This window comes from Myodes glareolus, chromosome 18, assembly GCF_982192425.1.
Source record: "Myodes glareolus chromosome 18, mMyoGla1.1, whole genome shotgun sequence".
Lineage (NCBI taxonomy): Eukaryota > Metazoa > Chordata > Mammalia > Rodentia > Cricetidae > Myodes > Myodes glareolus.
In genome coordinates, this window is record NC_142043.1 from 19,534,651 (window position 1) to 19,557,219 (window position 22,569).

The 22,569-nt window shown below is 43.0% G+C and overlaps 1 protein-coding gene across 1 annotated transcript; it reads right to left on the reverse strand.

Moving 5' to 3' along the window:
• Positions 1 to 18,368: 18,368 nt before the first annotated feature.
• On the reverse strand, positions 18,369 to 22,107 carry Il17f (interleukin 17F). The gene is made up of 3 exons (XM_087897884.1): positions 21,979 to 22,107; positions 21,009 to 21,226; positions 18,369 to 19,152 (listed from the first exon to the last, which is right to left on the reverse strand). The coding sequence occupies exons 1-3, from the start codon at positions 22,105 to 22,107 to the stop codon at positions 18,915 to 18,917; spliced, it is 585 nt and encodes a 194-aa protein (XP_087754010.1). The 3' UTR covers positions 18,369 to 18,914.
• Positions 22,108 to 22,569: the final 462 nt, after the last annotated feature.

Genomic DNA, 22,569 nt, shown 5'->3' on the forward strand with positions numbered 1-22,569 from the left:
AGTACAGGCTTTTATAAGCCCAGAACTGAGAAAGCAAAGATTGGTGGCTCTCTGGTGCTCACTGACTAGTTAGCTTAATCGACTAGGTGAGTTCCATGCCAGTGAGAGAAAGAAAGAAAAGGGAGGGGCGGCAAGAAACAAACAAAGAAGTGAAGAAACACAGTGGGGAAGGGGAGAAAAGATACATATCACTAGAGAATTATACTGGAGGTAGTCCTTTGGCCTCCACACTCGTGCATTACACAGCTTCAAACATACACGGCAGTTCACAAACTCACCAGAGTTATTAAAATTTAAAAAACAAGAACACCAACCTTTAGTGAGGATGTGGGAATCACTGGATCGCACATATTTCTGACAAAAATAAAAATGATGCTATTTCACAAAGTTTATGGCAGCAAACTCTCTTAGAATAGCCCTGTACTATGCCCCAGCACACCAGACTAAATACAGTAGCATCTGATGTGCTAAAATATAAAAAAAATGGGTCAGTGGAAGTAAATAAATAAATAACTATAGGCAGCACCAATCAGCCTGAGTCAGCATATTAAGGGCGAGTCCTCTGTTTGTCTGTTTTAGTGGGATTCTTCTTTCTTTTTTTAGTTATTATCACACACTAATTTACAAAGTGGAGTTTCATTATGACACTTCTATTCACAAACATAACGTTCTTCATTCACATCCTCTAGGACTCTGTTTTATCCCTCCCCCATCCCCCTTTCTCTCTTCCTTTCTCATCCCCAATAATCCTTCTTTTCTTTTGACATCCTTCCTACCTTCTCACAGATTCCATACATACGAGGACAAATGCTTTGTCTTTGTCGATCTAGTTTATTTCACTTAACACAATGATCTCAAGTTCTACCCATTTTCCTGAAAGCAACATACTTTTGCTCTTTTTTATTTTATTTTCTAGTTCATGATTCTTTGTTATCACTTCCCCCTTTCATTTCCTTCCTTCAAACCCTCCCCCATAGCCTACTTCCTTTCTTTCAAATTCATGGCCTCTTTTTTCATTAATTGTTGTTACATGTACCTATCTATATGTATATAGATACATATTCCGAAATATATCCTGCTCAGTCTATACAATGGTACTTGTATATTTGTTTGCAGGGATTACCATTTGTTACTAGATAACCAATCGATGTGCTCTTCCCCAGAGAAGACTGTTTCTCCCACTCTCACAGTTTCTTAGTTGCCTGTGGTTCTTTGTGTAGCGTTGAGGCCTCATGGGTTTTCCCTCATCTACTTTTTTATTATTATTATTGTTGTTGTTGTCCTTGTTTAACTCATGTTTAGGCGGTAATGCTGTCCAGGCTATAGGAGTATAGCTTCTGACATTACTAGGAGACAAAAATCTCACATCAGACTGATCATTTCTTTTGAGGGCTGAGTCAAACTCCCTGTGCATAGGTACCATGTTTTCCTTATCTAATAACAGGTACCTAGGCTGACACCATAATTGAGTTATTATGAACAATGAGGCAATAAAAATGATATGCAAGTATCTCTATATGAAACAAACTTTGTTCAGGGATATATATATACCCAGAATAGTCTTGCTCTATCATATTGGAGTTCTCCTCCTTGATGTTTTCAGGCCCTACCATAATGATTTTCTTAGTAGCCACACTAACCTGCATTCTTTCTGTTTTAATAAAGTTAGAAAAATAACTTGAAAATACTAATGTGGTTTTTTGCCTTATTTCTATTTTATCCAACCCCACAAAGTCAACCTCTTCTACCCAGTTCCTCAGAACACTTACTGCATTTTATAGAATAATTTGTTGCCTGATTCCAGAATCTTAAGTAAATACTGACTGCAGCCTCTTCACTAATAAAAAGTCCTGTATTCAGAGACAGCTGACCTGAGCTCAGGAAATCTCATGGACTCTGAATCAACAGTTAGGGAGCCTGCATGGGACAGACCTAGGCCCTCTGGATGTGTGTGACAGTTGTGTAGTTAGGTCTGTTTATAAGGGACCTAGCAGTGAGAACAGGACCTATTCCTGGCACTTAGCTGGCTTTTGGGAACCTGGTCCCCATACTGGAATACCTTGCCTAGCCTTGAGGCAGGCGGGGGCAGAGCTCAATCCTACCTCTACTTGATGTGCCATGTTATATTCTAGCTCACAGGAGGCCTGTCCCTTTCTGAATAGAGACAAAGAAGGAAAGAATGGAGAGGGGTACAGGAGAGGGGGTAAGGGGACAGAACTTATAGAGAAAAACAGCAATCGAATGGCTTCTAATGGTGTTCTGCTCTCACAGACCAGTCCTTCACTCACCCCACATCAGAGATGATTCTTCTTTCAACAGACAGGGATTAACACAGAGACCCACAACTGGACAATGTCCAAAGACTGGGTAGCTTTGGAGTACTCAGTGCTAAGAAAGATGACTTCATCAAACCTCTCCTCAAGGCTCAGGGTTCTATGCAGAAGAGGAGGTGAAAAGATTGTAAGAGCCGGAGGTAGTAGATAACTCCAAGGAAACAGTATCTTCCGGACATAACAGGACTGATGCGTATATGAACTCACAGAGACTGTGGCAGCATGCACAAGGCCTGCACAGGTTCAAGTCAGCTGGTGTCTCAGGACTGAGAAGAGGAGGTGGACAAGGGATTAACCAATAAGTTATTTGCAACTGATACCCACTGGCAAATGGAAAATCTGTCTTCTCCACTGGAGTCTCACTGGGTGTATCAACCGCTCTCCATGGCAGGCTCCATGCTCAATAGCACTAAGCCAGCACAAAACAAACTCAATGGTATTTTCGTGGACATTTTGTCTTCATTTTATTTTGTTTTAACTTCTTTTTTTTGCCTTTTTAACCTTTTGATTATTTTGATTTTACTTGTTTTATAGTTTTTTTTAATTTGGTTTTTTACTCATAAAGTTGAGTGGGCAGGCATGGGGGAGGTTCTGGAAGGAATTCGGAGAGAAGAAAAACATGATCAAAATATATTATATGGAAACCTTTCTGCTAAACACCAGGCATGCTGGTACACAGCTGTAACTCAGCACTCAAGAGGCTGAGGCAGCAGAACTGTGAGTTAGAGGTCAGCCTGGAATATATGGGGAAAACCCTATCTCGAAACCCACCACACACACACACACACACACACACACACAAACACACACACTTACACTCACACACTACTTTTAACTAATTTGCTGCTCTTTTTACTTTGAACATGACACTTTGGAAAATACGTTACCAGTCAAATGTAAACTTACAAATTTCAGTAGACCTTCTCCTAGATTGCTACCTGAAAGAAATAAAACCTTCTGACCCACAAACATCTAGATGCATTTATAAGTAATAATGGACAAAATTACAGGCTATCAAAATGTTCATCAATCACTATACGAATAAGTAAACATGAATATATTCCAACAATGGAATTCCACCCAGCAATTTAAAACAACAGAGTAAGAATTGGAAAGATGAATCAGACTTTTAAAATGCTTAAAACTTTTAAACTGTTCTTCGGGAGGACCTAAGTGTCTGCTTTGAGTAGATCACAACCACTTGTAGCTCCAGCTTCAGGGGTCCCAGCACCCTCTCCTGGCCTCTTTGAGTATCTGCATTCACATGTGCACCAACACACATTTATACAGAATCTAAAATAAACCTTAAAAATAACAGTAGTGATCTTTAGCATAAATATATCTTAAAAGCATTATACAATGAAGAAGCAAGCATGTCACCTGCTGTCAAATTTTGGGGAAAGGTCTATGATTTGCAAGTTTTATATTTGTATTTGAACTATACATTCTGACTACCATTTCACTGTGTTGGGGATAAGCAAAGAATTTTATTCAAGAGTCGACTCCAGAAAAGAAGAATGTTTTCAAGCTAGTATTTACTTTTAAAGTTTTTTCCGTTAGGTAGTACAGTAACTTTTACTGGGCTTAAGCATCAGTTGAACCTTTCTTCAGCCAAGAGTTCTTAGATTAGTTCTCCTGTTTCCACAGTGTCATGAGCTGCACGCAGCACAGCAATCGGGTTCTAGTAACGAAACTCTTCACTGCCCCAGATAACCTAGACTGCATCTCTGCCTCACATCCCAGTCGACTCCCACCAACCCCCATCTCACTCGCCTCGGTCTACCCTGTCTCTTGACAAGCAGTGTGGTTAACCGAGCTATCTGCAGCCTTCCTGCGGAATCGCTGGCTCACAGTTGTGACACTCACCGCAAACATATAGCAACTCTGCCCTTGGGTCCAGAGACGGATGAAAGAGAAGCCCAAGTCCATGTGCCCTTTGTACTGCAGAGGGGAAGATGTCCTCCACAAGGAGACTCAAGGGGATGAGGTCAACCTACTTAGAAAGAGCTGCTCCGGGTTCCTTCTTTTCCTTCTCACACTGTCTGGCTTCAGCCTCAACTGCAAGGTGAGGGCTGAAAAAAAATCAACACGAACTTTTCTTCACTTTCAGAATAGGCAAAATACTTCACAATTATTCATAACGCAACCTGGTACAACTCATAGTTATTGATGTTGTTGTGGGCTTTCCAAAATATTCCAGATTTCTGTCAACAAAATCGAAGAGCTCCTCAATTTAAAAAAGAAAGGAAGGCCCTACCCCTCACCAAGGGCAGCAATCCAGAGAGACAGAGAACGGGCCCTGCGCCTTGCTGGGCCAACAGTAGAGCTGGCCCTGGTAGTCTGAGTGTGGCTGAATTGGACCCGAGGATGAGAGAGCAGGAGAACTGGCCCAGCCCCTTATTTCCTGCAGCACTGGATGAGTTTGCCAGGACAGTGCTGGAGAGCTCCCTTGGGTGCTGATGATGAGGGAAAGCTTGCAGACAAACCAACCAGCTACACCACCCAGGCCCAGAACCAGGACTACAAGATAGCCCACCCCAGTATGCACCCTGTCTATGAACTACTGGAGCATGTGAAAGGGGCCGGCCTGCAGATCCAAAGCTGAAGGATCTCTATGACACAAGGCAACAACAGGATATCCAAGAGGAGTCTCAATGAGGACCCAGTATCCAGCATGTAGCAGACGCCAGAGGCCTCAAATGGGGCCAATGACTCATTGAAATGAACACTTGCAAGTAAAGATGGGTGAACTATATACTGTGTGACTCACTGGACCATGGTGCAGCTTTCATGCCACACGTCAATGTTTTTTTCTTGGTTTTTTTGTTTGTTTTATTTTGTTTCTGAGTTTTGTTTTTTGGTTTGGTTGGTTGGTTGATTGATTGGTTGGTCTTTGAGGGAGTTTGTTTTGGTTTGTTTTGTTTTTTTCTTTAAATTTTGTTTGGGGGATGGGGAGGTTGCAACGGCAGGGGGTAGAAGCAAGGGGACAGGTAGATGAGTGGGACCGAGATGTATGATGTGAAGTCCATAAAGAATCAATAAAAAGTTTTTTAAAAAACTGGAGAAAGAGAAGACTGTTGTATGTGTAACAAGCCTTTTCCCAGGGACACACAGCATACAAGTTTACTCTCCCCAAATAGGGAGCCCACAACAAACCAAAGTACTGATACCACCAAAACTCAATTTGGTGAACCATTAGATTTACTGAGGTCACATGCAGAAATATGGGCAAGGGGAAATTTACAGGAAAAGAAATGACTAAAGACAGCTGTGTCACCAAAGCCCACCCCAGCATGGATGACAGATCACAAATCTGGAATCCTGGTGCCCACTGCACAGCCTACAGGCAGCTAACAGGCTGGACAGTGCCCCTTCCAGGTGCCTCTGTTGGTATGGAGCTTGGCTGGTTTCTGCTTCTTCCAGCAGCTGGTCCAGTCTCAGTCTTCTTTCCTACTTGGGTTGTCTGAGGGTGATTCTCAGCTTCTCCCCTAGCAGGGAAGGGGCCTTGTGAATCAGACCTTTTTCTGGAACTTCCAGGAGCTCTTTTGAGTTGTTTACCTTTGTGCCTAAGAAGCTTCCCTGAAGGATAAACTGTTTCAATCTCTGAGAAAACTGTTAGAGAACAAGGGAGGTTCAGCACAGAGATTGCTAAAGACACTTGGGGTTACTAAATGTTCGCTGTGGATTGCTCCTTAAATGCCAGTCCACCAGGTTTTTACAACTGAGAGCACTGTTTACATGTGAGTTCCATATTCAGATTTGACTTAAAGAATAACGACATTAATTGCCACATTTATGTCAGCAGCACACTTTAGAGACCCGGAAATGCCCATCATTCTAGAACAGGATGCCCAGCATACCTCAGACACTCTCTCCTCTCTGGTCAGGTCAAGAGTTGTCAACCACAATCAACCTCAAAGGGAAAACTTCAGACACATGTAACTTTGCCCCAACTCACTATATCTATCTATCTATCTACCTATCTATCTATTTATCTATCTATCTATTACTTTTGAGATAACTTCTTCTTACTACCAGGCCCAGGCTGACCTCAAGCTCCCAGACCTCCTGCATGCACACAGGTGTGCTCATGAACACACACACACACACACACACACACACACACACACACACACACACACACAAATAAAAACAATAAAAATGTCTTATGTTGGTGGTGAAATCATTGATTGACTATGAAACTATTCATATGGAGCTCCCACCACCATTCTACAACTTTAAGAATGTCTAGCACGTGCATACATGTCCAGTGCAGTTTTCAATAAGGCAAAGGCACCCAGGTCAGCTCAAAGCAGGGACATCCCACAGGAGGTGGACCTATGCACCTCCTATGCAGAACTGGATCGCAGCATCTGAAGAAATAATGAGACAGGCAGGCAAGATGGCTCAGCATGGTGCTTGTTAACAAACTCGACAACCTGAATGCAATCCCAGCCTACATGGTGGAAGGAGAGAACTGAATCTTGAAAATTGTCCTCTGAACTTCACATGTAACTGCTGTAACGTGCACATGTACATGCACAGAGAGCGAGACCCAATAAATGCATGAATTTATATATTCATATATTTATAAGGAAAGGAGAAAGAAATCAGAGACTCCAAGGCAAGTAAGGTTCCTGCAGAAATCCTCATGGGGATGGGAAAGAGCAACTTGTCATGTATGTGTGCAGTGGGTGTATCAATTTCAACATGGTGTTCCAGCTGCCAAGTGCTATCATTTTCTGTCTGCTTCTTTTAGACCAGGAGCATAAGAATTAAAATGTTTCCTTATTGGTCTGTGTCACAATGATTGAATCTTATGAGCTAAAGTTTTTTATTAAGAATTTTTGAAAATTATGCATGTGTGTTTGCACACATATGCTGGTATCCCCAGAGGCCTAAAGGTGCCTTTGGTTCCCCTGGAGCTGGAGTTATAGTCAGGCATAAATCACTCAACGTGAGTTCCAGAGTGGAAGCCAAGTCCTCTGTAAGAGCAACAAGTGTTCTTAATACTCAAAATTATCTCTCCATTCCTAAGAGCAAAGTTTCTAAAGAAGGGCTATGAAATTGAACCTACATTTTCTAGTAATGAGTTACTCCCTAAAAAAATGCATTTTTCAACAGCTGTCAAAAGTGATGCTTCAAAGAGGACATTACAGCAAAGCACAGAGATGAATTTTGCAGGCAGAGTTTCCTTCTGGAGGTCCACAAACCACACCGTTTAGCAGACGGTCTCTCGCACTGGTGTTGAGACCCCGTCAGAGTGAAGAGTGAACAGCCTTGCAAATGCAAGGGGAAGCTTGTCCTAAAGACATGAAAAAGCTGCCCACACAGCCACATGACCGCCCCCACTCCATCTAGCAGTCATATTGCCCTTTGGTTGGAAAACGCAAAGTTGGATAAAGCCATGATTCCAAGCACTCCATGTGTTTAGTATGATTGTCATTCAGTGTTTATTTTATGCTTCACCTTGAACTTCTAGGGTGACAGTGAAGGTCATTTTGGAGGCCCTCAATGTAGGTCAGGCATCTCGGTTTATGTTCGTGGAAGGAGCACTCTACCAACACCGACTTCCTTCCCCTGAGGTTACCGTAAGAAGTTGCCTATTTCAGGCAGATCTTGAGAGGCCAACTTTGGGTCCCAGAATGCTCTTCGTCGTCTCCCACACACAGCATGCAGCACTCAAACTGAAACAGCATCCTTACTGTTTTCTTTCAGAACCCACCACAAGGGTGAGTCAGAGACATTTCCCAGCCTGGCTGCCTGCCGCTACCAATGTTAGTCAACTGAACTGACCACTGGATAAGGGAAATCACCTGTGAGAAACTAGGCGCATTGAATGCCTGCCTGAACACATGAACTCATGAGTCAGTGTTCTGCACAAGGAACCAAGCAGAGAGGTTACAAATAGACGACTAATGATTATTATTTCCAGAAGGATGCTCTTCCAGCCTGGAAACTGGATATTTAAGATAATCATAAATTCAAATTGAGGAAGAATTACTCCAATATAAAAAGTTTTCAGGGAAGATGGCAGGAGATATGGCTCAGTTGGCGGAGTGTTTGCCTTTCATGCCCAAAACCTTGGATGCACTCTCTAACACCTCATAAACCCAAGGTGGTGTTGACCACCTGAGATCCCAGCACTTAGGAGATAGACACAGATCAGAAGTTCAAGGTCATCTTTCTTACACAGCAAGTTCTAGAGCAGCCTAGACTTCTACACCAGAAAGAGGAAGAGGTAACAATGGCACTTGGGCTATATTGGTTTCTTATCAGTGCTGTTACAAATTCCACAGCATTCATTCATTCCCAAATAGTTCACTGGACCAAAATCCTTAGTGATGCCACACTTCCTCCAGTCTTTGAGGAAAAATCATTTGTGTGTGTTAGTATCTGATGCTGTAGTCAGGCTAGGGACTTCCTTAAGAGTTGCAAGGCCCTGAGTTCAATCCCCAGCTCTGAAAAACAAATAAAAGAAATGATAAAATAAAATTGATGACACAGTGTCAGCCCTCTAGTTCCTTGCTTGTGGTAGCTTCCGATTCCCTTCTCTCTGTCAGTCATCCTGCCTGTCTAACCAACATTTGTGATCATATTTAGGACCCACACAGATAACTCCGGATAATCTCACAATATCAGAATCCTTCATTTAATCATATCTCCAAGTTCCTTTTTTCATTCATAGTAATATTTTCAGGTACACATTTTAGGATGTAGCTATCTTTGGGGACAAATTAGTCTCATCATGCACAATCCGTCATGCACTGATACTTTTCAGAGAAGAAACTCATGCATACAGTGCTCTAACAAACTGAACAGAGCGGGCGATTTCCCTCCATGTCCTAGGGGCACTGCAATGCCGGCTAACCAAGTGCTAGTAAGTGAAGCCTGAGGCTTGGTTGCGTTGGCTTCAGAATTTCTGAAAGGAAAGCATTTTCTGCCTGGCATAAAAGTATCTTGAAACCTTTCTTTCTGTAATAAGAAACACACGTATTTGGTTTTTTTGATTCATGCAAATGCAAAATGGAGCAGTCTGGGTAGCTGGGGTCTCTGGGGTTCAACTGTTCTTTGCATTAGGTGTTCCCCAAGGTCATCTATGCTGTGGGCAGAACTGCATCCCGGTGAATCGTGCATTTTATGAAGATACCTTTTCAACTGTCAGTCTTTTGTTCTGTTGTACATCGTTACTTCTTGCAGGACCAGTATGCACCTGTGTGCTTCTAACTGTGTCTGTCGTGACCCAAACCACAAAGATGTAACTGTACTGTGATCAATTCCTGGTGGATGATAAAACACACGCTATCACTGGAGGACTGCGGTTATAGCTCAGTGATACAGAATCTGCTCAGAATGTCTAAGGCTCCACGTTTGATCCCCAGAGACACCCATAACACACACACACACACACACACACACACACACACGAACCAGTTTTAATCTAATTCATATTCATCTAAACACACAACTTTTAGGTTGAATGAACATTTAGAAATAACGAGTAAGAATGCTGGACTAGAGGCTGGAGACTTGGATCAGCGATTAAGAGCACATCCTGCTCCTGCAGAGGACAAGAACTTGGTTACCCGCACCCATTGCAGGGGGATCACGGCCACCTGGAACTCTAGCTCCAGAAGACCCAATGTCCCTGGCCTCCACAGGCGCCTGCACTCATGCGCACATACCCATAATCAAAACACAGACACATGATTATCAATAATAAAAATAAATCTTTTTTTTATAAAAGTACTGGGATGTGACCCTCTAAAATTGCCCTTCTATTAGTGTGATTGATATTATCATATGTTGAGTCAACTAGAAATTTTCTGATGCAAAATCACTGTCACTTTTTGATGTTAAAAATCAGAAAATGGGGGCTGGAGAGATGGCTCAGAGGTTAAGAGCACTGGCTCTTCTTCCAGAGGTCCTGGGTTCAATTCCCAGCAACCACATGGTGGCTGACAACCATCTTACAGATCTGATGCCCTCTTCTGGTCTGCAGGCAAACATGCAGACAAAACATTGTATACATAATAAATAAAATAAATCTTTAAAAAAAATCAGAAAATGCTCATGGGGCGGTTTCTCTTGGGATCCTGTGAATAGAATGATTCTGTGATCACAAGCTCACACCATTGCTAACCACTCAAAAAAGAGGAATGGGGAGATCCTGTATTACACTGAGAACCTCTGTGGTCTCCCTAACCAACAGCTCATAAAGAGAGATACCATATCTGCCACTGCGATTTTGTTTAACTAACGCATGGCTGTTAGGTGCAGCATTGATTCAGCCATAAAGCCTACACCTTCCTGGATCTTTGTAAGTTGACTTACAAAGTTGGAGGTCTCCATATGGCTTTTTCATGCTCCCTTCATTTTGATTAACCCCCTCTCTCGCCCATAACTTCCCGTCCCTCTGTTCACATCCCTGCTTAAACTCTCCACCCTAGTGTTCCCCATCTCTATATTCATATCATATGGTGTGCTATTTCCCCTCCCTTGGGTCATCTCCCAACCCAAACCACCCTATTCTCGTTTCCACCTTCCATAGGTATTCCAAGTTAAACATACAAATCTAAAGATTAGAAGCTAAGATTGACACATGAGACAGAGCATGCTGTGTTCGTCTTTCTGAGCCTGTTACCTTGCTCAGTATAATTTTTCCAAATTCATTCATTTGCCTATAAATTTAAGAATTTCATTTGTCTTTACAGACGAATAAAACTCCATTTTGTGTGTGTGTGTGTGTGTGTGTGTGTGTCACATTTTCACTATCCATTCATCAATTGATAGACATATAGACTGAGTCACTTCCCTGGCTGTTGTTGATAAAGCAGCAATGAATACTACTGAGCAAAATCTCTGTAGTATGATCCAGAGTCCTGAGGGCATATGCCCCGGAGAGCTACCTGTAGCAGCTCTATTTCTAGCTGGCAGCTCTATTCCTAGCTGGCTTATTGCTGTTGATGATGATGAACTCCCCCACCCAGCCCCATTATGATTTCTGAAGTGGCTACTACACCAATTTATATTCTCACAAACAGTGAGCAGGGGTCTGCTTTCCCCACATCCTCTCCAACATTTGTTGTCACTAGATATTTTTGTGACTGGGATGAGATAGAGTGTCAAAGGAGTGTGAATAATATTTTCCCAGTGGTCAAAGATATTGAACACATTTGAAAATGTTTATTTTCAAATTCATAATTCTGTATGAATTCCACTGAAAATTCTCTGTTCAGACCCACGGCCCATTTTTTTCCAAGTTGAGTAGTTTGCTTTCTTAGTGTTTAATTTGGTTTATGCTATTGTTGGTTTGGTTTGGGTTTTTTTGTTTTATTTTTAGGGGACGTTTTTGTTGGTTGATTTGTTTCTTAGTTCTTTCTGTATTCTACATATTAATCTTCCATCAGAGATATAGCTGGCAAAGATTTTTTTCCCATATGGTATCTCTGCACTGGTTGACAGTTTCCATTTCTCCTTATCGTCCATACTGCTGACTTTATTCCTGAAGACGCCGTACTAGAACTGAGAGGGTGACTTTCTCCCTAATAGCCAGCTTTCATAGTACTGGACAATGTAATGCAGGCTGCCAGGCAATAAACGGCATAAGCTGCCTGACCTAACTGAGAACACTACAACTACAATACCAATTTGCCAGACAAGATGTGCCCACTGGTCCAACAGTGACAAAACCATTATGTATGCAACCAAGCACCCTCTAGTTTTGAGACCCACTCCACAAGAAAGAATATATGTCTGATACTATCAACTTGGTTAAAAGCCCATGGTTGAGGATGCTTTCAGCCCTACGGAGGCTAAACTGACACAGTGCCAAGCTCCCTTCTAAATATTTCTGTTTATACCCACAGACAAACACTGCTTTCAGACTTAATCAGAGAAACTTGTCTTCACCAATGATGTCAACGAAGGCAGAGATGAATGGATGCTCGGGGTGCTGAGGATACGCAACAGCTGGATGCTCAGACTTCTGAATACCACCACATCTGCAGCTCGGGGAATGATAGGGAAGAGCAAGCAGAAAGAATGTATGAGTCAGAACATAGTGCGAGAGAACTGTGAAATTCTATCTCCTGGGAATGACGCATCATTGCAGTCATGATTTCACAGCAGCAGCTGCGCCTGCAATGTACAAGGCAGGACCTGTCAACAGTGAACTATAGCCGGGAAGGGGGCACCTGTGGTTCTATCCCCTCCCCTACTGAAGTATAGATAACTGATATTCTGGAGGAGGGGCAGATGTGTCTTTAGTGATAAAGCTATAAATGAGCTCACCACACTTGAAGGGACAGCTCCAAGCCTGTGGTCACATAGATGGCACTGATTAAACTTAGTGGGACACAAAAGGAAGAGACGTGAATGTGGGAAAGGGATTTATAGAGACGCTGAGATGGGGGAACAGTGGTGGGAGGGAGGGAAGAGACAGTAAAGGAGGTGACGGTAATCAGAATGCAATACAAACACACACACACACACATATATATATATATGTTTATACACACGCTCACACACACACACACACACACACACACACACACACACACACACACACAAACATCCTTAGAAAAAAGAACAAATTATTGAAGCAAGTGGGAAAGGTCACCCGGGGCCGCTTCTTCCCCACCCCAAGGTTGGTGTCTACGCAACCACAAAGTGGCAGGTGGGAAGCCAGCACAATGTCTGTAACAGGTGTGAGCGAAGCCTCTGGAAGGCACTGAGGAGGGCACTGTCAGATGGGCAGGCCTTGGGTAGTTAAGTGTCTAATGGATTTTCTTGAGATGTATGAGCTGTTAGCTTCTATGTCAGCAAGTATCTGGAGCACAGTGACTGACTAGGAACTCTATGACCCAAGTCTTTTTAGTTCCTTTGAAGTAGTTAACTGTGCAATTAATTATTGAGATACACGAGACACCATTTTTCCTCAAGAATATAAGGAGGTAGCAAACATCTGCCTTTTCCCAGAGCACCTGAGGGAATAAAAAAAAAATTCATCCTTCCTCTGGAAGACCAGGGAAAAACACATTTTCTGAACATCAGCCCTCCATCTCTTCTTTGGCTCCAATCAGAGGTTTCTTCTAGGACTAAGCCAGGAGAAAGTTAACAATGCATTTCTGAGTTCTGGGACCTTTAAAATTAATATCTTAAAAAATCAACTAAAGCAAGAGGAACAAGAGAGATTATTTAGGTCCTCTCCACACCCTGGATAGACAAACCCAGGCCTGACTATAAGCAGCTCGCTTATCTGCAGAGTGAGGCAGATTAATATTTCCTTCTTTACAAGATTATTCTGATGACTAAATGAGTTGATGGAAGGAGAGTTTAAAGATTATCCTACTGTGAAAATGGAGCAAGTGTCAGTTTACATTACAAAGCATTCTGCTACTTCTGAAAAAAAAAATGGCAACCCAACTGCACAGTGGGAATGATTGCATCATTGTTCCACTCAATAAAATTCATTCCCGTTTGATAATTGCAGCTCATTGGTAATTCGACCCAGCCCTTGAACACAAATAATAGCACTGAACAGATGTTAATAAGCTGAACAACATGGACCCAAAAGAAAGGATTGATTTTCTTTTATATACTTAATTCTATTGGGGGTTTATTTTTCACACAAGCGATTCTGAAGGCCAGCGTCTCTGTGCAGACATATTCAGTAGCAAGAGACAGAAGCAAGCATTGGTTTCCTTAGAGTTCTCACTTGGGGTTTCAGGTGACCACAGAAGGCAATCAGGCGTTTGACAAGTGGTCTGCATGACATCTGGGGTTTCTGTCTTCCTAGCTGGTGAGAAACCAAGAATGTGGCGTCAGCAGAACCTAGAATCTGGGAGAACTCTTGAACTTAAAGATGCTAAGCGTTTTGTGTGAGCATGGCACCCCCTCCTAGGGGACAACCACACTGAGGATGAACTCTAGCCTTCAGCATACACAAGTGTCCAGGGCAGCCCTCCCGCAGGGCTGCTTTCTCTATAGTGTTAAAGCAGCAAGTGCCGTAACCCACTGAGCCATCTCACCAACCGCACAGCCATGAGAATGCGGTTGTGAGGCATGGTTATGGGACTTCTGGTGTTGCCACCACTACAAACAAGGTCTGGTCCTCACCCTCGGGACATACAAAGGGTTGTGGTATGTCAACTACAAACAGCCCGGAGGGAAACCACAGAAACAAGCCAGCACACTCACAAGTCTATGGATTTTTGACAACTCATAAACACACCTTTCTTTAATGCATTGATTCACTTAACTTTGGAAACAAGAATTACAAGCCACACATTTTGCTGCACTAGAAACAGCCTGTTGTATCTGGGACCTTCTCTGCATGTTTTACACTTAATTCTTCTTTCAATGGGTCTCCCAAACTTTGGAGGGGGGATATTGTTCCCACTCATTTTATAGTTAAGAAAACTGAGACAAAAAAATAATTTCAAGGTAAGTTATTGATGTGGAAACACGTGTACCCAGAATTTTAACATGAAAGAAGCTAGTAAGAGAGAGAGAAGAGAGTCTTTTCTGTATATATTACACAGTTCATAAATGTTACACAGAATTTTAACAAGCATGATAGTAAGAGAGGAGAAAGAGAGAGCCACTTGTCTATATTACATAGTTCATAATTTGTTTTTTAAGTAACTACAATAGTTACAAGCATTATATAATTTTTGAGAATTTCATGCATAGGTATTATAGTTACATCATTTCCACCCCCTCTTTCCCCTCTCTAAACCTACTGAGGGGGGGCAGGGCTAAGGAGATGGCTCAGAACTTAAGCTCTGGCTGCTCTTGCACAAGACTGAGTTCAATCCCCAGCACCCACATGGGTGCAGCTCACAGCTACCCATAACTCAAGTACCAGGGGTTCTGGCACCTACTTCTGGAACCCAGGGACACTGCACTGATATGCACAAACCCACACACACACACATACGTGATTTTAAAACCTCAAATAGAATCTTTTTAGACTCTCTGTGAGGTTAGCACTGACAACATGCTTCTCTTACTACAGAGGAAAGGCAAGCAGAGCAAGTCTGAGTAACTTGCTCAAAACGCTAGTAATCAGCACGAAGCAGTAAGGAGCAGAACATTTTACCCCAGCATCTGCCTCCAATATCCTTGCGCTCCGCCATCATGCTGCAGTCTCTGATATTGCTATGATGTTTGCACAGCTTAAAGGAAGAAGCAAATATTGTCCACATGAAAATCACCTTAATGCATAATCACAGTCATTCCCTGTCTTAGTCTTAGTTTTGAAATATAGTCTTCTTCACTACTGAGCAATATACAAAACTGGTCCACACCAATGAGTAAGCAAATCGCAACTTATAAAATGTACACTTATCCAGTGGATCACGTATCCCTCCTGAAATGCATTTCTTCTTTTCCAAATTACACCCGTGGAGTAGGTTACAATGAACTTCAACGCTGGGTACAAGGGTTACATTGGCTTTTGTTATTTATTGTTTTCAGGACAGGGGCATGGTTGCGGGAAGAAGACATGTCATGTTTCCTCTCAGCTGAGACCTTCATAATGAACTAAAAGTAAGTAACCATGTGTGGAGTAGGGGCACAGCTCAGTTGCTGCCTAGCATGTTGGAAGCTGCATAAAACTGAGCGTGGTGGTATATACCTGTAATCCCAGCACTCGGGAGGTAGACACTGGAAGATCAGAAGGTCAAGCCCTAGGATGGCTTGGTCTATGTGAGACATTGGAGAGGGGATGCAAACAAGCAAAGGTTGAGGGAAGGGAAAAAAAGAAACGAAAAGAAACAGCTATGTGTTTGCGTGGAAATCTCTCCACGCACTGTGATGGAAAGTCTCTATTCAAAAACTAATCCATTCAGTTTAGTCTGTGTCTTCAGGCAGAATGGGGGACTTCCGCACCTCACACTGCTCAGCAAAGCTGATGACCATAGCACGTTCATTCTGCTCCGTGGTGTCTCAATCACCTGAGCAGACAGATGCACCCGCAAAGCAGCCATTCCTGTGCCTTCTAGCTTTGCTAAAGAACCCAAGAGCACATGGAAGCAGTGTGCCACCTCGTGAGTAGAGGAGGGTGTGCAATTTCAGCTTTAACCACAAGCCAAGGAGGCAAGCTTGCTCAGCCTCTGGGGCCCCGTGAGCAATGTGTTTGGAGCTGTAGGATGTGATACTTCTATATCCTCTCCCACGGCCAGTGCAAGTCCATACAGGGAGATGACTGACATGGATCTTTATCAGACACACTCTGGCCGTGCTGGGAAACCAAAATGCCAAGGTCTTGAACTTGGAGCCTGTGAACCTGTTCTTGCTAGTAACTGCGTGAGTGACCTGAAACAAGTCAACTAATTTCTCCAGGCTACATTCATAAATGAGGGAAGTAAACTAGGGGCTATCATGGTCTGTTTGATCTTTACAGTGTGAGACCACCATCAAGAGGAATACCACTCTAATCTTAACTGACCCTCAGAATTCAGATCTTTTTTTTACATCACCCTAACCATGCCCTTGTCCTAAAAACATTAAATAAAAAAGCAAATGTAGCCCTTGCACCCAACACCAAAGATCACTGTAATCTACTCCATGGGTGTAATTTGGAAAAGAAGAAATGCATTTCAGGGGTGATACATGATCCACCGGATCAATGTACATTTTATGAGTTATGGTACATTACATCACCAGAGTTACCTTGGGAAATGTCTCCAGGCTTCTGTCATTCCTCCAATCCGGCACACAGAACCAGCCCAGGCAAGGAACCCTACTGTTGTCTGCAGCAGGGTTCATTAGTGAATACTTGAAGGGAGCTTGCCAGACCATCCTTCCCGTTGTTAGATCATGTCCACCTTAGAAATGGAAGCACCGAGTTCCTACTGTCTGTCCGACCCCAAACCAAATCCCAGAGAAGGAGAACAGCCTTACATTCCACTCCCTCTCTGGAACCTGGGACGCAGCAGCAATGTGGATGCTCTAAAGGCAGGTGGCACAGTAGCTGTGAAAGAGAGATGTGGTGTGCTGTATCCAGAAAGGAGAGACACAAGCTCCCCAGAGACTGAGAGTTGCATTCTGTGTGCCCCCCAGTTACACAGGAGTCTGACAAAAGACTCCTGGTGACCCCATATGATCTAGAAGTCATAGAGAGAAAGAGGCAAAGGAACCACATGACGCTAATATGGCAGGGGTTGGGGATGGCTGCTACCAATACCGGGGCTCTACTATGCACATCTTCCTCCACTCTCTACTGCTAGTGGCTAACACAATGGTCAGTAAATGTTTCGTAACATAATGCGGCCAGAAGAGCGGAGAAGTAACATGTTACCCCCACACTTGAATTCTGTTTGCATCATTTCCCTTAACGCTCCATGCAAGTGTAACTGGACCTCAATTGATTAATAACAATAACTCTAATACCAGTGGTCAGAGGAAGAAACATGATAAACAAATGGCATTCATATAGAATTTCAAAATCTTTAGGGCTATAAAGTCTCGGGAGTGCAAGCTGAAAGTAGAAACAATGACTTTGCCTTAATTCCTTTCTGTGTTGCCACGCTAATCACCATGAGCAAAAGCAACTTGGAGGGGAACGGATTTGCTTGGCTTCTAACTTATAGACCACTATGGATGGAAGTCATGGCAGGAACTCAGGGTAGGAACTGGAGCAAAGATGATGAAGGAATGTTGCTCACTGGCTTACTCTCCAAGGCCTGCCCAGCTAGTTGTTTTATCCAACTCAGGACTGCCTGCTTAGAGGTAGCACTACCCAAAACGGGCTGGATTCTCCCACAACAATCATTCATCAAGAAAATACCCACCAGACAGGCCCAGAGACTAATCTGATGGCGGCAGTTTCTCAAGTGAGGTTCCCTCTTGCCAGGTGGTTCAAGTTTGTGTCAAGTTGACAAAAATAATCAGCACATACTTCAGATATTTTTAATTAATAATATTTTATTTTATAATTAATGAATATATTAATTTTCTACTAAATTTTATATAATCAATAGGTCATAAATATATGTGTAGTTTGACAAATATAAATACATAATAGTTTATGGCACCCTAAATTATATTTAGCAAATTTTTCTATGGACACACATACCAGATGCTTGCCCCATCCTTGTTAACCCAGCCCACACTACACAGCTCCCTCCATACATTCTGAATGTGCTTTCTTCATTTCCATCAGACATACAAGCATTTCCTTGAACTCTACAAGAATGATACTGCACCAAAGTGACAGTATTGACCAAATATATATATGGTCATCATGTAATATAAAGAGGCTGGGCCAATGGTGTCTTAGTTCTCCTTCATTTTCAGAAGTTCAAGGCATTGGAACACATCAAGACTGGTACCAATTCTAAAACATGCCAGAAAGTTAACACTATATCTAATAGCTAACACTCTATCTAACAGTTAACACTATAGCTAATAATAAAGCTAACACTATACCTAACAGAGCTTTAAGAATGCCATGCACATCTTACTAAGAGTCCTAGGAAGCAGAGAGAACTTGAACATAAGGCTTTATGCAGAGCGCTGGATAAAGACAGGCATTTCCTTAGCTTCTTCAGCTGAGTTTAATACGAAACTTTGTCAGGCTGCACGGCGGACAATGGGCGTGACGCAGGTGCAGCCCACCTTCACCCGCATCTTCTCCAGCCGGAAGGAATTAGGACAGCCCTGGGGCTCCCTCCGGAGGACCAGGATCTCTTGCTGGATGGCAACAGAGTTCATGGAGCCGTCTTCCTGCCCCTGCGCATTGACGCAGCCTGAGTATCTGCACTGGGCCTCAGCAATCTCTGAGGGGAACCGGTGGGGGTCTCGGGTGATGCTGAAGAAGAAAAAAAAAAAGGCAAAGGAGGATGATGAGTCTGGGAGAGGAAGAGAGAAGGGCTCAGTAGCACTGGGTGTTCCTCGCCAGGGGAGGTTCTGAGTTACACAAGTGAGCGGCACAGGCTCTAGATTCTTGGACCAAGATCTAGCTGTTAAGTAACTTCCTATGCCCCAGATGCCTCCACCATAAACAAGGTTTATCACCACATTATCTTCTCAATCTCAGGGAATTGTTGAGGGTTCTACATAGTATGAATGCGTGTAAAGCAACCCCATAAATAACGTTAGGGTTTAGTTCATCTTAGACCTACATTTTGTTTGTATTGTTATTATCACAATTATTACGGGTCCTTTAAAGTGAACATCATTACTAGGGTCTTCCAATGTGCAATCCATAAAACTCACTACTTGGAAAGGACTGGAGATATCTGGCTCCAAAGACTCCTCAGTTTCTTTTTTTTTCAGTTTTTATTTTTTATTTACAATTTAATAAATACTCCTCGATGACTGCTCATGAGTAGGCACCTTGGTAGTATTCAGAAAGATCACAGTGATGGTGTTTTCCTAACGGTGCGTAGTTTTCAGTAGAAGTCACTATCAAACCAGCAAGACGGCATTTATGCACCCATCATTTTCAGGATTGTTGGTAACTTGGGCATACTTTCCCCAAATAACCTTGCCTCCTTGTGTCACAAGGCCCAACTCGCTCACATTCACTTCAATAACTGTACCTTCGGTGATTACACCCAGAGCTGTATATAATGGGGATGATGGATTCTTTTTCACACCAAGTATTGGCAAACAAAAGGTGGCTTTCAGCTCAGGATGTGTGACATGAGCTTTTTTGAAACGCAGACCCATTGGCCTGATAAACCTTTCATATTTAGGTGGTTTTCTTGTAAAACCATCACCAACAAAGCAGACTCCTCAGTTTCTTGAGTCGCACCTCTGTCTGGAGCAGGCAGCCCAGCCGGCTCGCTGCAGGGCACAAACCCCTCATGAAGGAAGGGAGTTATGCAGCAGCCCCAAAGCATTGCTTTGTATCTGGGGTACTGTTTTTATGATGTTTTTGAAGAGTATAAGGGTGTGCTAAGTATTCCCAGGACCTATATCTCAAGACAAAGTCACAAGATCCTACCCCATACGGCTGACATCTATGTTCCAAGCTGAGTTTTCTTCCACACACATCCCTTACCCTCACTACTCAAAGAGTAACATCTACTCGGAGCAAATTCTTAAGATGATCTCTGTTTTCCACCTAGCCTCGCACAGTGGTAATATCACAGGCTGAAAACTACTAAGACTTTCAAGCACACAGGTGAACCGGGGCAGGAAAACAAGAAAAAGCCGAGCTCCTGGAAAAAGTGGAATTCCTGTTGGAAAGGATAAATGTGAAGCCAAGCACAGTGCCTCATGCCTGGAATCCCAGAACTCAGAAGGCTGAAACAGGAGGATAACCATAGATCTGAAGTTAGCCCAAGCTACCTAGGAAGTTCTAGGGCAACCTGGGCTACACAGTGAGACCTCCATCTCAGAAAGAGAGCAAATGTGAGCGCTGTGTACTCAGGAGAATGAGGCTTCACAGTCAAAATAATTTAGAACACATTTCTTTTCCTTTTTTTTTATTGTTTGGTTTGGTTTGTTTCAAGACAGGGTTTCACTACGTAGTTCTTGCTGTCCTGGAAATCACTATGTAGATCAATCTGGCCTTGAACTCAGAGATTTACCTGCCTCCTGAGTGCTGGGATTAAAGTCATGCACCTCTACATCTGGTTTAGCATGTTTGCCAATGGAATGTGTGTGTGTGTGTGTGTGTGTGTGTGTATACATACATACATGTCTTCCCTGACTTACTTGTAATCCCACGGGGAGCTGGAGCGATTCTGGAAGTCATGCGAGACAGAAACACCCTGGTTTTGATTGAAGATGCGGAGGTCAACTCTCACACTGTTATCCTCCAGAGGAGGGCAGTTCCCAGCTTTCTGGGGGACAAGAGCCGCTGCTATGGGTTTCCGGGCTGTTACCTCCCTCAGGATGGCAAGCCTCAATATCAACAGCAGCAGGGACTTGACCTGGAAAACAGAGAAGATTGCCGAAGGTGAGAACACTGGCGCAGTGTGGCTGAACTCCAGCCCTGTATGTGGGGTCTCTTTATGGGATCAAGGTTTTTTTCTTCCTGCAGTACAGGTAATAACTGGCAATGGGAAAAGTCATACCTAACATTATCAAGACGCAAAACAGAAATACTGGTGATTAAAACCCTCTTGAATTTATCTCCAGCTTTATATTCACAAAGCCTTCCACCAGGACATCCCTCCAAGGTCCACCCTGCCCCCAAGGCCCGATTCATAATATGTAGTTCAATGAGAAGTACATTTATCAACATGAAATACTAAAGATTTTATCAGTTATCACTCAAGGAGCATTTTTTTTATGTTCTCTAGAAAGGTGTTCTCTGTGTTCATATCAGACCTGTGAGAGCAAAGGTTTCCTGTTAGAGAATGTGCACAGCAAGGATGTTCCATAAAAGCTTTCTGGATGAATGAAAGAATGGATAAGGGAATGAATGAACAGGGCGACACCGTTCAGTTCAACAATATAGCTGAACTCAGCTCACCGAGTAAAAGATTCTGCAAAACCAACCAAAGCAAACATTCAATTATCAAAGCTAATTGAAAGCAGCAGAGGCACTAATGGCACACAACGGCACAGGATAGAAGCCATTTCTTTAAGCATTTGTATGTTCTATACTAACATTAAAATATCGGTTTATTCTGGTGTTACAAGAACACACAAAGAAAGTACTCCATGGAGACCTACCCACAAGAGGAGCCACGCCCTCCAGCTTCCCTTTGTTGTGACTATCCTCTGCCCACACCAGCGTCCCTGCTTGACCATCACTGGGGATGGACAGAAATGCTGAAGCTGAGTTTTCCATTTCTGGGCCCCACATTGTTCAGGTTCATACTGCATAGATAGCGAAAGTGATGGTGTGCATGTTGATTTCAAAGACCTGCATGTGATTTCATCCTTGCTCTGTGCCAGAAATGCACAGAACAAGCAGAAAGGTCATGGAAGCCGCTATCCCAAGATCACCAATAATAAATAGAAATCAAATGCAGGATGGGGCAGATTTGCCCCTCCAGATAATCAGCAGTCATACCCACAGTCATTCTTTCGCTCCTTTCGACTGCACTCTTGTGGTCTGAGGCATTATCTCTGGAATCAACTGTGTGGAGTCCAGAACTCAAGTCTCGAACTCACGCCACAGTCACTTGGTTTCCTGCATCCACATAAATCCCAGAGATACCTGTAAGGGTTTGATTCAGGTAATCACTGTTGGCTTTGGACTGATGTTACACGCGCTGTGTGTGAGACGGGTGTGGAATGTAGTCTTCATAAGTGCTTGGAAGTT

What these genes read in the sequence shown, in the direction of transcription:
- Il17f (XM_087897884.1), bottom strand. Translation starts at nt 22,107, where the DNA reads ATGTGGGGCCCAGAAATGGAAAACTCAGCTTCAGCATTTCTGTCCATC. An exon ending in TGGAGGGCGTGGCTCCTCTT is followed by an intron (nt 21,227 to 21,978) that starts GTGGGTAGGTCT and finishes TCTGTTTTCCAG; the next exon opens with GTCAAGTCCCTGCTGCTGTT. An exon ending in AGCTCCCCGTGGGATTACAA is followed by an intron (nt 19,153 to 21,008) that starts GTAAGTCAGGGA and finishes TTTCTTCTTCAG; the next exon opens with CATCACCCGAGACCCCCACC.